This window comes from Lygodium microphyllum, chromosome 26, assembly GCF_053477565.2.
Source record: "Lygodium microphyllum isolate KBCC chromosome 26, Lygodium_microphyllum_v1.1.10, whole genome shotgun sequence".
Lineage (NCBI taxonomy): Eukaryota > Viridiplantae > Streptophyta > Polypodiopsida > Schizaeales > Lygodiaceae > Lygodium > Lygodium microphyllum.
In genome coordinates this window covers 52378127-52391338 of record NC_141160.1, presented here as the reverse complement: position 1 = coordinate 52391338, position 13212 = coordinate 52378127, and the positions used below count along the sequence as shown (strand labels likewise).

The following is a 13212-nucleotide window of genomic DNA, read 5'->3' as shown; positions in this document are numbered from 1 at the left end:
CTCCTCTTACTAGCAACCTTATTGATGAGATAGAGAGAGCTTCTATACATGTCCACACATTGGATGACAGGTAGCCCCATGGATAAGCTCTAGAAAAACCAAAAAGGTGAGAGCCTCCTCAAGCTTGGAAAGGATTTTGGTGCTCGGAAAGAAGGTATCGTAAACTTTTCCTTAATAGATAGAACAAATTGATACATGAAAGACACCCATCATAGCGTCTTGACCCTCAAGCTAAAGCTGCTCTTACTAGCAAGACTGTTGATGATGTGTGTGTGAGAGAGAGAGAGAGCTTTCATACATGTCCACACATTGGATGACAAGGGGTTAAAGGTGTAGAAGTAGTGTGGACTCATATATGGAGCATACATGTAGCCTCTTGCAAGGCATGCTAGGCCAATGTCTATCACTCAAAGATCTATTTTCTTACTCTCATATGGTCTCAATTTTTGAACTGGAACACCTTTCACATCTAGATACTTATATATAAAGAACAACCTTTTTCTCTTAACACATGCCAATCAACCTGTTCCTTTTTGGTGGGGTTAAAATTTTGAGAATCTATTCACTTTAATGTGTAAGCAGATTGTTTTCTCTACACTCAAAAATAGCATCAAAGGTTTACAAATTTAGAGCTACTCTTATCAGTACATAGCCTTGTGAAATTATCAACTCTTTTATCATGTCAACAATTTCAAGTTTCAATTCAGAACAATCCAAAAGAAGCTACGTTGATTCATCAACTCTATTATCATGTCAATAATTCCAAATTTCAATCTAGATCATTCCAAATTAAGCTATGTAGATACAATGGGTGTATTGATGGGTGTATTGATGATACCAACCAATGATATGAGGATTCCTTAGAAGAGGGATTATTGCATTGCAGCATGATGCGATAGCATCTTCACCTCACGCGTCACGAACTTCCATCTACTGCAAGCAAACCACTACAACAACTCTTTCATAGTACCACAACGTTTGTTTGTACTGCACCTTTTCGCCTAATGGCTATCTATTTTAATGGGATATTGCCCGAACACCATCCCCAAAGATGCCGAGTGCTTCTAAGATCGTGTGTGGCAACTGCGAGGAATTGATCTTGTGACCAGTCGGAACTCACACACCCACCTCTGCCAACAACTGGGCAATGGCTCATTAGCATGGTACGATGGAGTTGCTGTGTGGAGCAATCCAGCAAGGAGACAACTATTAAAATTGAAGGATTGCTTGTGTATTCTTCAAATGCTTTGGCACTTGCCACTTGTAAAATAGCCATTTTGCAATCCTCAACAAAGCCATTCACCAAGTCATGCTATCAAATATCCAATTTGAGGGCAACCATTTTCACTTCCATGAATCCTTACAACTTTTATCACTAAATAGTTCTGTATTGGCTTCCTCTATCAGACTCTGATGCTTTTTTTCTCAAGTGAAAGTAATAGTGATATATTATTGGAGATATATTAGTGGTACATCATTGGACCTTCTCTTTAATCATTAAGTTGAGCATCTCTTCAGTCGAATGTTTCAGGCCGTAGTAATCTTGGTCTGATCAGTGTTCTGCAAGGTTATGAGATTTGTTAGGGCACAAGTAAAATGGGACCCTTTTCTTTCGATACAATAATGTTTACATGGAAAAGTCCCTTGGGTGATTTTCTTTTGCATCTCCAATTAAAATTTCTTATAATTAGAAATTATATTTGCTGTGAGATCTCTCAAAATTGTGCATCTTCACTAAGAAAGGATATATACTGCTTGTAAATGATTAGCGTTCTTAGTAAAAATTGCAATGCTCTTCACCTGATGTGTGTATAAGGGTTGTAAATTAATGTCAATGCAGGCCATGATGGAGGGCCTAAGCTGCCACTTTATCAACCAAATAAGGTTAAAAGTTACAAAAGATGGACAAAATGCCCATTTGTATACTCTGACTTCTGTTCAGATGAGACGAGTTCCCTCTTCAAGAGCTGAGGCATCGCTATGTGTGTCCTAACAAGAAAACCTATGCTGACAGGATAACAAAAAACACCTGAAACCCACAAAACCTGTGAATAGGTGTACCATCCCAGCAAACTTTATTGCTGAGATTGGGTCTTAGAAGCACCCAAACACCCATGGGTCTTGACCAACAACAATGATCCAGTGTTAATGAAGTGTCAGCCCTAACTTTTTACAGCATCAGTGGAGGGAGCATCTGGGCTAGTAGGGACCAAGGTAGTGGCTGCATCTATAAGTGTGGAGATAGGCATACCCATTTTTTGCCTACTTTCAATCTCCTGTACCAGGCATTGCTCCAGAGCTTGTGTCCACTGGTTGGCTCCATCCTTCCCATCTTTGCTGTCATGTTCAAAGCTCGCAAACTTTGAATATGAATCATTCTGTAGAAGCCCCATACTAAGTGCCCTAACATGCGCACTGTTATGAGACAAGCAACTGACCACTGCTGGAAGGCGTACCTGCAATTAAGAAGGGATCTCTCTCTCTCTCTCTCTCTCTCTCTCTCTCTCTCTCTCTCAGACACACAAACACACAATTGTTTAATTTTGCACTAATAGCAGTCATTACATAGGAACAGCCCAAAATAAATTGTCCAATTTATTCTTATACATTCTTTGGTTGAGCTTCACATTCTTGACCAAGATGGAGGCTTTCCCTCCCAACACTAGTTACAGCCTTCCATGGGACCATAGTTGCCAAGGGTTTTTGAAACGGAAGGTATGAACCGGGTTTCATAGATTTTCATACGAGTTTCATAAAATGTAAGAAACGGGTTTCATTTGAGATTAAAAAAAGAATGAAGCTCAAAAGTAGGTGTTTCATATGTTTATGAAACGCCTAGGTATGAAATGAGTTTCCTAACCTTATGAAATGGGCTTCTTGGCAACTATGCTTGGGACTACTATGTGAAAGTCATCAATCTCATAGGTATCTAGCTCATAGTAACATGGAATGGGGAGCGGGAACGGAGACAGGGACAGGTTTGGGGACGGGGGACGGCTAAAAGCAAGGAACGGGGACGAGGGGTGAAACGGGAGGGAACGGCATACATAAATAGCATTTGAAAATGTATGCATGTGATGTGGTGGATGGGTATGTGGGCATAGTAATAGGGGATGTCCATTTTGTAGCTTCCCATCCCAATCCCATTCCCATGTTAGAGCCCCCTCTCATGGTAACAGGGGATGGCAAATTGCAATTTATTATTCTTGTCCTTGTGGGCCCGTTCCTATTCCCATCCCTATCCTCAAAACCAATGCCATGTTACTGTGTGTGTGGGTGAATGTATACTACCAAAGAACATACAAAAAAACCACCCCCTAAAAGACACCCACTCCCCAAAAAAAAAGGTCAAAAACGTCCCCTGATAGGGGACGTGACAAGGGGACAGGGTAGGGGACGGCCGGGACGGGGGGACAGCTGTTGGGGATGGGATAGGGGACATCCCCGTCCCATTTTGGCATTCCCCATTCGGCCCATCTGTTTGGGACGGCGTTCCCGCATTCTGGGGCCTTGGGACGGCCATTCCTTGTTACTATGATCTAGCTGCAACATGTATTTCATTCTTCTTCATCAGATGCTTCTCTTTCCCCCTTTAGCATCAACATGATTGGGTGAGGTGTGGTTCCACCTTTCAACAGTGAGAGGGGGAGGTTTCATTCTATTGGTTCTTTCTAGAATTCAATATTTTTTTGTAGTCCAATTGAAAATATATATTTTGTAAAATAAGTGCTTGTACAAATGAATAAATCCCCTCAACAATGCATTTTGCATCCCATTTGCTAGACACCTTACATTATCCCTTGCATTTCCAATGCACTAGGGTTAGGTATATGTGAAATAGGGCCCTTGGAAGTGATGAAAACCTAAAAGAGTAGGTTCCCTCCCAAGTGAAACCCTTGCATTGTGTAAGCATAGTCCCCTTTTACTTTGTCAACGAGTGGTTAATTTATATCTGCATACACACAAAAATTATCATCGAGTAGTTGTACTTGCAGTTCCATGGCAGGTTCCCTCATTTACCTCATTGTATCCCTCTACAACACATTTGCCCAAAACGGCATTTTGGATCCTGAAACATAAACTGTGAAGCATATATGTTTTGGAAATGTCAAAACACATTTTAGAGAGTGGTTTTGTTCTTGGAGGTTTTTTTTTCTTTTAGAGTTTTGTTGCTTAGGGAGGGAGCCCCTGAAGAACTTTATCCACCCTTGATTCCAGTTTTGGTTGGCATACTTTTAGTTTTCACCTTTCATTTCTAGCTTTAAAATTCTACTTTTTTTACATGTGTTTGCATGTTTGTTTCTCTTCATTAAAGCCACCTATACAAAAAGGGTACATGGAGTTAGACGAAGATTTGTGTAGGTTGTAACTAAGGTAGTACTAACCCTTTAACTCTTGCTAGCAACCAAATAGTGAGTGCCATGTGTATGTTTGGCAATATAGATATCTAATCACGTGGCAGTTAAAGCAGTAGCTAGTACAATGTGCAACGACATAACACACATTCCCATGCACACACATACATACACATTTATAAATTTACTTATACTTCTCTTGGTGCATGCTACCTTGGTTGAGCTGTCCACTAGCAGTAGATGCTGGGAGGAGCTTTAGGGCTTTGTGTTGGGCAGAATGAAGCACAGCTGCTGGAAATCTTCTAGACTCTTACATTGGTCAAGTAACTAGATGTATGTGGCTGAAACATGGGAAGAAATTATTAAGAAAATTGCTAGGGTTTGCACTGAGGACACACAGAGTGTACAACCACGACAGAAACACAAAGACACAGACACATACATAGAGGGCAAAACTCAAACCCTAAACGCAAAACTCAAAACTCAAACCCTAAACGCAAAACTCAAAACTCAAACACAAACAGAAGAAGGGAGAGAGAGAACACGACTCTGAAGTGAATGAATGCTGTAAATGAATGTAAGAGTGTACAGTGTGCTCAAGGGCATAGCAATGTCGGAGTGTGACGTCCACTGAAGACGAATCCCAAGTTTGGGACCACCAGTCGGAGTGTAGGAGTGCTGAATAGTGAATGGCAACAGGCTGGTCACCAAAACGCAGCAGTCTGGAGGCTGGAAACTGGTAAACGCAGCAGTGTACCACCAATCGGGGGTTGGAAACTGTGCACAATCTGCTGTAAACAGCAGGCTGAAATAGTGTCTGAGAGTGTCAGGCCTGCAATGCTGAAAACGCAGGCTGGCTGACCCTGGAGATGATGGACAGCAGGCTGAACAGCAGTCTGGGACAGTTTGGAGCCGTCGCCAGCAGCTGAGAGCTGTCGCCTACAGCAATGGACAGGCTGAAGATGATGTGGCTGCAGTCGATGATGGTTGGACAGCAGATGGAGGCGGGCTGCAAGCTGGAAACTGGGCGCCAACAGCAGCAGAGGGTGTGTGGGCTGGTGTAACCTGCAAACAAGGATGATTGCTGAATGGGGGCAGCCTGTCTATTTATAGATGTGGAAGGGCGCCCCAAAAATTAGGGTTTCCACTAAACTTTCTCGAACCGCTCCCCGTTTTAGGGTTTCCATTGAACTCTCTCGAACCGCTCCCCGTTTTAGGGTTTTACTCTAAAAGAGCATTTTTAGTGTGTATTGGGGCTGTTTAAGAGGCTAATCAGCAAGTAATGCATATTTTAGCTCAACAGAAACTGCTGCTCAGCTTGCTACCTGCCCCAAGCTCACAGCAATTGGACTCCTAAAACATGTCATCTCTATCCCACCAAGCTCTCGACTTGGTGCTTGATACCATGCCAGAATGACAACAGAAATTGTGTGGGAATAATAAGCACGGGTGCAAAAGGACATAAGACAATCAATAAATCCATCTTAATAGCAAAGCTGATTTACAGTAGCAGATTATCAGCATGGTGCATGAACCATGTCAGTAAGGGTGTTGGAGATGTACAAGACATACAAAGTAAGGCTGGGCTCACAGAGGCAGCCCAGAAGGGATTAAAAGACCCTAATAAACCTGAAAATGAACACACCCAAATGTCCTAATTTGCTGAATGCCTCATGAGAGATCATGATTACTGCCAGCATTTTTCAAGATCAGAAGTGGGGAGATGATACTAGTCATCTACTTAAACACATGGACCATCCTAGTTGCATGGCAGTCAAAACATCGAAGCATTTCATGACTTCCATTACCACTCCAGACTTCTCATAGTCAGAACCAGAAACAAGCAAAGGATGGGAAATCAGATCAGCAGCATAATTGCTTAAAGATGTCACGAGGCGAGATGCAAGCGAACAATTCTGCAGCACAGGACTGCTCCAACAGATACTATTATAGTCGCTTAGCTTGCATTCACTCCTTGGGCCACCAAGGTAAACTCCACAAGTCCAAGAGGGTCGAAGGGGAATTGAAAATGGTGAGACACCTTATCTGTATTCGAGAGCTAGGTCTTTTCCTCATTAGAAAAGAGGAGATATTACAGGCCATCCATGTGACTTCTCCCTTTCCCACACCTGTCATATGAGGTTTTGGAGGGGCCAGCCTAGGGCCGTTGCCATTTACAATTACTTTATCATTATTTTGCCTCCTGGAGAGAGGATCATCATGTGGAGAAATCCTGTAACAAGAAAACCCCAATTAACAAGGAGTACCCTTAAGCTCTGCTGGGCTTCAAACCCTCTGAAGCCTAGGCTGAGGTCCATCAATCTTCTGTTTTCCACTAGTTGGTGTACATGTGTATCTTGTGACAGGTACTTTTAAAAACATCACAAGTTCATTGATATAACTACCATACTTTTAGCAGCTTAATTAAGAAAACAATGCAATATATTCAGAAGAGGATCAACATTGCCGATCATTTACCTTTAGAAGTCTTGCCAAGGATTTTACAGCAGAGCTGTCATACGATAGCAACACTTGTGTTGCAAAAGAAGCAGCCTCTAGCAACTGAAACACCATCAAAAGAGTCTTAGCACCCAGTCGGGTAAGAACCACTAACATGATTTATGCATTCGTGACTACCATTTTCCATTGAACAAAGTCTCTCATTGTAGTGCTTCCAGTCTATATGGGAGTATTTCAAAAACGTTTACCTCTAATTGAGTCATTGTGCAAGCTTCACCATCAACGGCCATTCCATCAGTTGCCCTCTCCAAAATCGTTGGAAGTTTGGCAACTTCCTTCAAAACCTCTGGTATACTATGAAGCCGCAAAAGCTCAGTCAAAAGACATAATATGCGCTTATTTACCCTCCACCCAAGTTGAAACTCTTGTGCATTACCATCATAACCTAATGGTTGTAGATCTCTTTCAGCCTGTGGTACAAATTGGATGGCAGGCAGGAATCAATATCCTTAATCCAAATGTGTGTAGTCCATTTACAGATTATTTCATGTGATCAAAACTTAAAACCTTAGACTCTTGTTAAAATTACCTTGCATGTACCATTTATGAATTCAAGAATATGTGTTACAATTGAATGGACTGGTATAAAATGGATCTACTCAATCTACAAATCAACCCCATATACATAAATATTTCAAATCCCTCATGTAAATACAACAAAAACATAAAACATCTTTGCACCCCTCTACCATGATAGCTACCTTACAATAAATGGGGTTTTCCTGAGTTGTATTGGAGAAGATTAGAGATTCGGAAGGCTCTGGCTCGATCCAAGAACCAAGACCTTATTGTGTTAGCTCAACACTACCTCTCAAGCCCAAAACTAAAACTAGAAAGGAACTGTAAGAGAAGCTCAAGCCTATTTTTTAGCCCAAGGCATCCACCCTACAACAATCACGCTATCGGACAAAGGGTGCACGTCGGCTATCCAATGGCCTATCAAGACTACAAAGGCAATGGTTATCTTACTAAGGGAGGCCAAGTGATCAACCGACAGAGGCCAAGGCCTCGGGCAAAGGGTGTACTTGTCAATTGCCTAGTGGCCTACCAAGACCTACAAAGCCAAATGGAACCACATTGAACTTTTTGTTTTTGGTGGAGACGATATGGCTTATTAAGAAACTGTGCCCCAGGGGGTAAAAATGAAAAGGGATGGTTAGATCCAACACATCACAAAACAGACAAGCTATCTCAACTACTCGAGGGTGTCAAAGACAAGAAGGGAGAAGAAGTATGTAGGCATGGTGGTAAGGTGGTGAAAGAACCATTGGTGGAAAGAACTTGTGCTCCCCTCAGGGGTGCTCTACACAATGAGATGCACAGAGTAATGCTACATGATGAGAAAGCGCATGTGGTAGGTACCACTTGGACAGTGTCCCTCATGGGGAGATTGTTTACTTGCCACCACTCTTTTACAAAGATGATGATGATGATCATGCAAAGCAAAGGAGAGGTACAATAGGGCAAGGAGGCTAATGTCAAGGACAAATGTCAAAACATGTAGAATAACAAGAAAGGATAGGAATCCCCACTTAACCATGGATATCGATGCCAAAGGAGGAAGAGGAACCTAATGTCCATCTTTATGCAGAGCCAAGAACAATGAAAGGATGACGCACCTTGACTAGAAGAGCAAGATAGAAGTCACCAACACGATAGCATCAAAAGAGATGCTACACAATTTGCCTCAAGAGGGGAAGCCTCCATGTTGGTGGAGGAGCAAATCTCCTAGGAAGATGAAACCACAAAGGAATGGTGTGCAATCTATCTTTCCAGCCTAGGGAAGGACCGACACAAACTTCCATATTAGCCCTAAATGGAAATACAAAAACCCTACAAGAGAGACCGAAATCAATACATGTATGTTTGCGTCTAGAGTCTCCTCAATTAAAATTGACATACTGAAAATTGCCCGGATACTGCACACCAAAAGGAGAAATAAGAGGTTTTGATTCACATAACTCAAAAGGGTTATACAAACCTAACATTAGGCCTAGTTGAGATGAAGAAGATGGCTTGCAATCATCCAAAATATTGTATATCCTCCTTGATGAGAGAGGTAGCAACTGGTCCAAATGTAGTAGCAAAGCTATAGGAGGGAGGTAAGTTGAACTATACTTGTTGCGCATGATTCCTCGAACTCCTAATCTATCATAAAGTCAATAAAAGGAGAAGAAAGTAAAGGTGAAGGTGAAGTGTCATCTTCCTCATTGAGTCCATAATGCCTCCTCGTTGCCTCCAATGATGGAAAACCTCATAACTTAAAAAATATCAAATATGCAATAAACGCAAATCCAAAATGCAAAAATACAAACACAAACAAAGATAAGAGAGAACTCTAGAGTGAATAAATGAATGCTGTAAATGAAGAAAAGAATGCACAAGATAGTCAAGGGCAAACCTGTCCAACAGCCACTCGCTCTCGTGGGAGTGGGCTAAGGGAGGTGTCGATGTGTGTCGTCATCTAGAAACAAATCCCGAGCACAGTAACCACCAATCCGAGTAGAGATTGATAAAGAAAAGCGCTAAAATCACAAAACAAACTGTTGTAGATGCAAATACAAATCAAACCAATGCTACAAATGGAAGGGCAATAGGTTGGAAACCAGAATGCAGCATTCTCTACAGCTGGAACTGGTTAAGGTAGCAATGTAACTGCTTGAAGATGATCGCAACTAATCATGAGCAATAGTGGGAGCCTGGGCAATAGCTATAGAACACATAGCAGTAGTCATTGGGGGCTGGACAGCTAGTGGAAGAGGGTTGATCACTAATACTTGCAAGACAAGGACGGGGTTGAATGGTGGGCAGCCTATCTATTTATAGATGCAAAAGGATTCTCCCAAATTAGGGTTTTGAATGTGGGACACAAAAACTCTCTAGAGCCGCTCCCCTTTAATGAAACTTTTGGTGATTTACATGTTTTGGGCTGTTTTTAAGAGCTAATCAATATGGAACGAATTTTAAGCTCAACAAAGGGTATAAATGAGCAATATCAAAGCATAGCCAACATGGCAGACACCCCTTGGCACAAAGAGGAAAACTCAAAAGAGTTCTTACATGATTTTTAAAGGAAGCTACATGAGAGCTTTAGGCTTAGGAAGCAGGGTTGCATTTTGTGTGTGTACGGAACGTTCCGTACAGTACTATTGGGCAAATTCGCACCTCATCACATCAACTAATGATTGAGACAGGTCGATGGAGTCATGTTGCAGCAAATAAGAGAATATGCTAGCTTTGTGGATGGGAGCCAGAGACGGAGGAACACTACATTTGTAGATGTACTGTATACTATGATATCCGAGGCCGCCACCATTGCTTGTTTAAGAAGGGCTTTGGACCATTGAGACGGGTGATGGACTTTAAGGACAAGAGATGTCTGGGTCTTTTCTTACTGGAGCTCCAATGGCACAGAGTAGCATTGTTATGGGATTGGAGCCAATTCCAGCCACGTCTACCCCTCCAGAGAGTAGTTATAAACTTTTTCAGTATAGCTAACCCCCTGGCCACTTCCACCTTAGACACTACATCTCCTATTGGCAGGTGCCATCAAGAGACATCATTAGGTGGCATCACAGTAGACAGCTACAACGTTATGCTGAGCACGACACCCTAGGGTACATGCTTGGCAACATAGGCATGCTTATAGGCGACACATTCGTGTCACAATTGCTCGCTACGGATAAAGATTACCACGCTAACTCAATCAGAGATAGCTGGCAGAGTTTTGGGGGATTCCATAGACTAAGAGGGAGACACTATGTACTCTTTCCTTATTTTCATTTCTCATTTCAAATTATCATGTAGATCTAGACATCATTTTGCTTTTCTTCTCTGATGAGAGATGATGATACTCGTTGTATTGGTTATGGTCTCATAGGCCATCTTATCCTTCTAGAGACGTTAATAGATATTTCTTTCTTTCTTTCTTTCTTTCTTTCTTTCTTACTTAATCGAACATGTTACGATTTACCCGACTCTAGTTTTAAGTTTTGACTCTTATATGGCCTTGCAATTGTTGTCTAAACTCAAACATGTTACGATTTACCTGACTCTAGTTTTGAGTTTTGACTCTTATATGGCCTTGCAATTCTTGTCTAAACTCAAATCCATGGAAACTTTGTGCTTTCCATGATCTATCTTTAAGTTGCACAATTTATATGTGTATAGGCTGATTTTAAATATAATATTATATGTATTTTTTAAATGAACGTACGAAACAACGTATCTTATTCTTAAAATTTTTATGTACGTACTAAACCACATATATTCACGTATTGAACACATTATACTAAATGTACGAAACCACCCTACTAGGAAGATCTCTCTCTTCCTATGGTTGGTAGCTTAGAGGAGCTTAGCCATTGACACTTGGCTTGGATATGGTAGAGACTGGCAGCATGTGGAGATACGACGAGCCAAAGAAAACACAAAGCTACTACCTATAGGACTGCCTTAGAGCCCAAGAGGTATGGAGGAGAGCCCTCACGATGATATTCCATGGCATAGCATAGACCATGGTGGCAACTTGGGGTTTTTTAGCTTGGGTCACAAAATGAGGCTTGACATGTAGCTATCAGGACATTCAAGGGACTATTAGGACATTCAAGGGAGTTTTTCTTTTCTCATCATTGGGTAGCATTTGATTAGGGTCCCCACTTTAGATTACTCACAAGCGCACTCAACCCAAGAACATTGCTTCGAGGTGTTAGTAATAGAATTATCTTTTCTGGCAAAAACAAAGGGATGGCTGCAAGTTGTTTCTATTGTTTTGGGCAGTTAGGCACATTCCTCCTCTTGAAGGAAGGAAAAACAATACGAGCCAACTATGTACCTCCCTCCTTTCTTTCGAGCTAAAAGGAGAAAATGATGGAAGGCTTAAAGGTTTTGATTCAATTTTGAAAGCTAGTCTTTTTCTCATTTGAAGGAGATAGAAGATTCTCTTATTAGTACAAATCACCTTGATGTCCTATCCATCAACCAGTTGTGCTTTTACATGTTGCCCAAAAAATCCGTTTCGTAAGGTTAGGAAACTCATTTCATACTTGGGCGTTTAGTAAACATATAAAACATGTAGTTTAAACTTTGTATGCAACACATATTTTAAACTTTCAGAAGTAGACTTACCTTAAAATATGTGTTTCAACTTTTGAAATCAACACTTATGGATTTTAACATTGATTGCAAGAATTTTGTTTAACTTGTCCATGATCCATGTATATACTAGTACCTTTTTCTATAGGTAAATTAAATTTTGATCATGGGGTAGTGAACTATAATACATGTGAATATTGATGCCATTTTAAATGCTCTTTTTTCTTGTATAGAATCGTGAATTATGACCAATTTGTGTTTCACATTCATGAGTCACATTTATAGGTTTATTCTATCATGAATAAACCTATTTCTAACACTTTAAAGGGTGCTTTCTATCATGAGTGAAACCTGTTCCTAACATTTCATGGAACTCATATGAAACCTATGAAAACTATTTCATACCTTTCATTCCAAAAACCCCTGGCAACTATGCAATTGATGCCCTTCATTGAGTCTTGACTTGCCCTCAATCATCTTCTATTCTCTAGGTCCTTATATAACTTTCCATACTCTTGATTCTCATTTTTGTTTCTTTCATACTATGTTGCTCTAGATTTCTATATCTTCAACTATGTGGACCCTCTTATGTATGGATTACACCTCATCGGATGTACCCTATGTCCCTTGCAAGACCCCATTCCCTTCGGCCTTGACTATGTAGTAGCGTGTGCCATGCAATAACAAAAAGAAGCAAGCAAAATCTAAGGTTTAACTAGCCAAATAGATGGAGATTAGGCCATTAAAGAACTACTCTTTTAACTGTAGGGCCTTTGCATATGTCATCAACCAAGAAAACTCTAACATCCTTCATTGTGGCTAAGAAATATTTGTTCTTGATGGTTACTTTTTTGAGACCATGTTAATCCACACAAAAGTGCGTACTTCTCATATGTTTTAGAGAGGAGTAAAGTGCCCAATGCAGATATACTCGATTCAATAAAACCCATTGCAAAAGAGTTTTGTATATGCTTAAGACTTATCGATATCCTCTTTCGGCTGTAAATAATAGGTTGCTAGAAGATAGGACAAGTACAAGGTTCATGTTTATTCCTTGGGCTAGGGCTTCATTACGAAAATACATCAATAATTTCAGTTTGGGTTGTATTAATAAGTTTTTTGTATGGTCAAGTGAGGAATAGATGATGGATATCCATGATTGATTACACTACATTACATTATCAAGGTAATCAACAAAAGATAGATACGTCTTAACATCTCCACAACAAAAAGACTAAAAACA

General features: G+C 40.8%; 1 protein-coding gene across 6 annotated transcripts in view; it reads right to left on the bottom strand.

Annotated features, from left to right (window-relative positions):
* Positions 1-1831: 1831 nt before the first annotated feature.
* The window catches only part of GI (gigantea protein (GI)), a 29582-nt gene continuing 18201 nt past the window's right edge, over positions 1832-13212 (bottom strand). For 2 of the 6 annotated variants that reach the window (XM_087668577.1, XM_087668576.1), the window contains exons 12-15: positions 9277-9339; positions 7064-7285; positions 6834-6917; positions 1832-2456 (exon numbers count right to left, since the gene is read on the bottom strand). In XM_087668577.1, the coding sequence (XP_087524703.1) occupies positions 2163-2456; positions 6834-6917; positions 7064-7285; positions 9277-9339 (663 nt within the window). In that variant the 3' untranslated portion in view covers positions 1832-2162. Of the gene's footprint in view, positions 2457-2495; positions 6589-6833; positions 6918-7063; positions 7286-9276; positions 9340-13212 lie in introns of those variants that run through there. The other 4 variants (XM_087668583.1, XM_087668578.1, XM_087668580.1 and 1 more) reach the window with 3 other exon arrangements.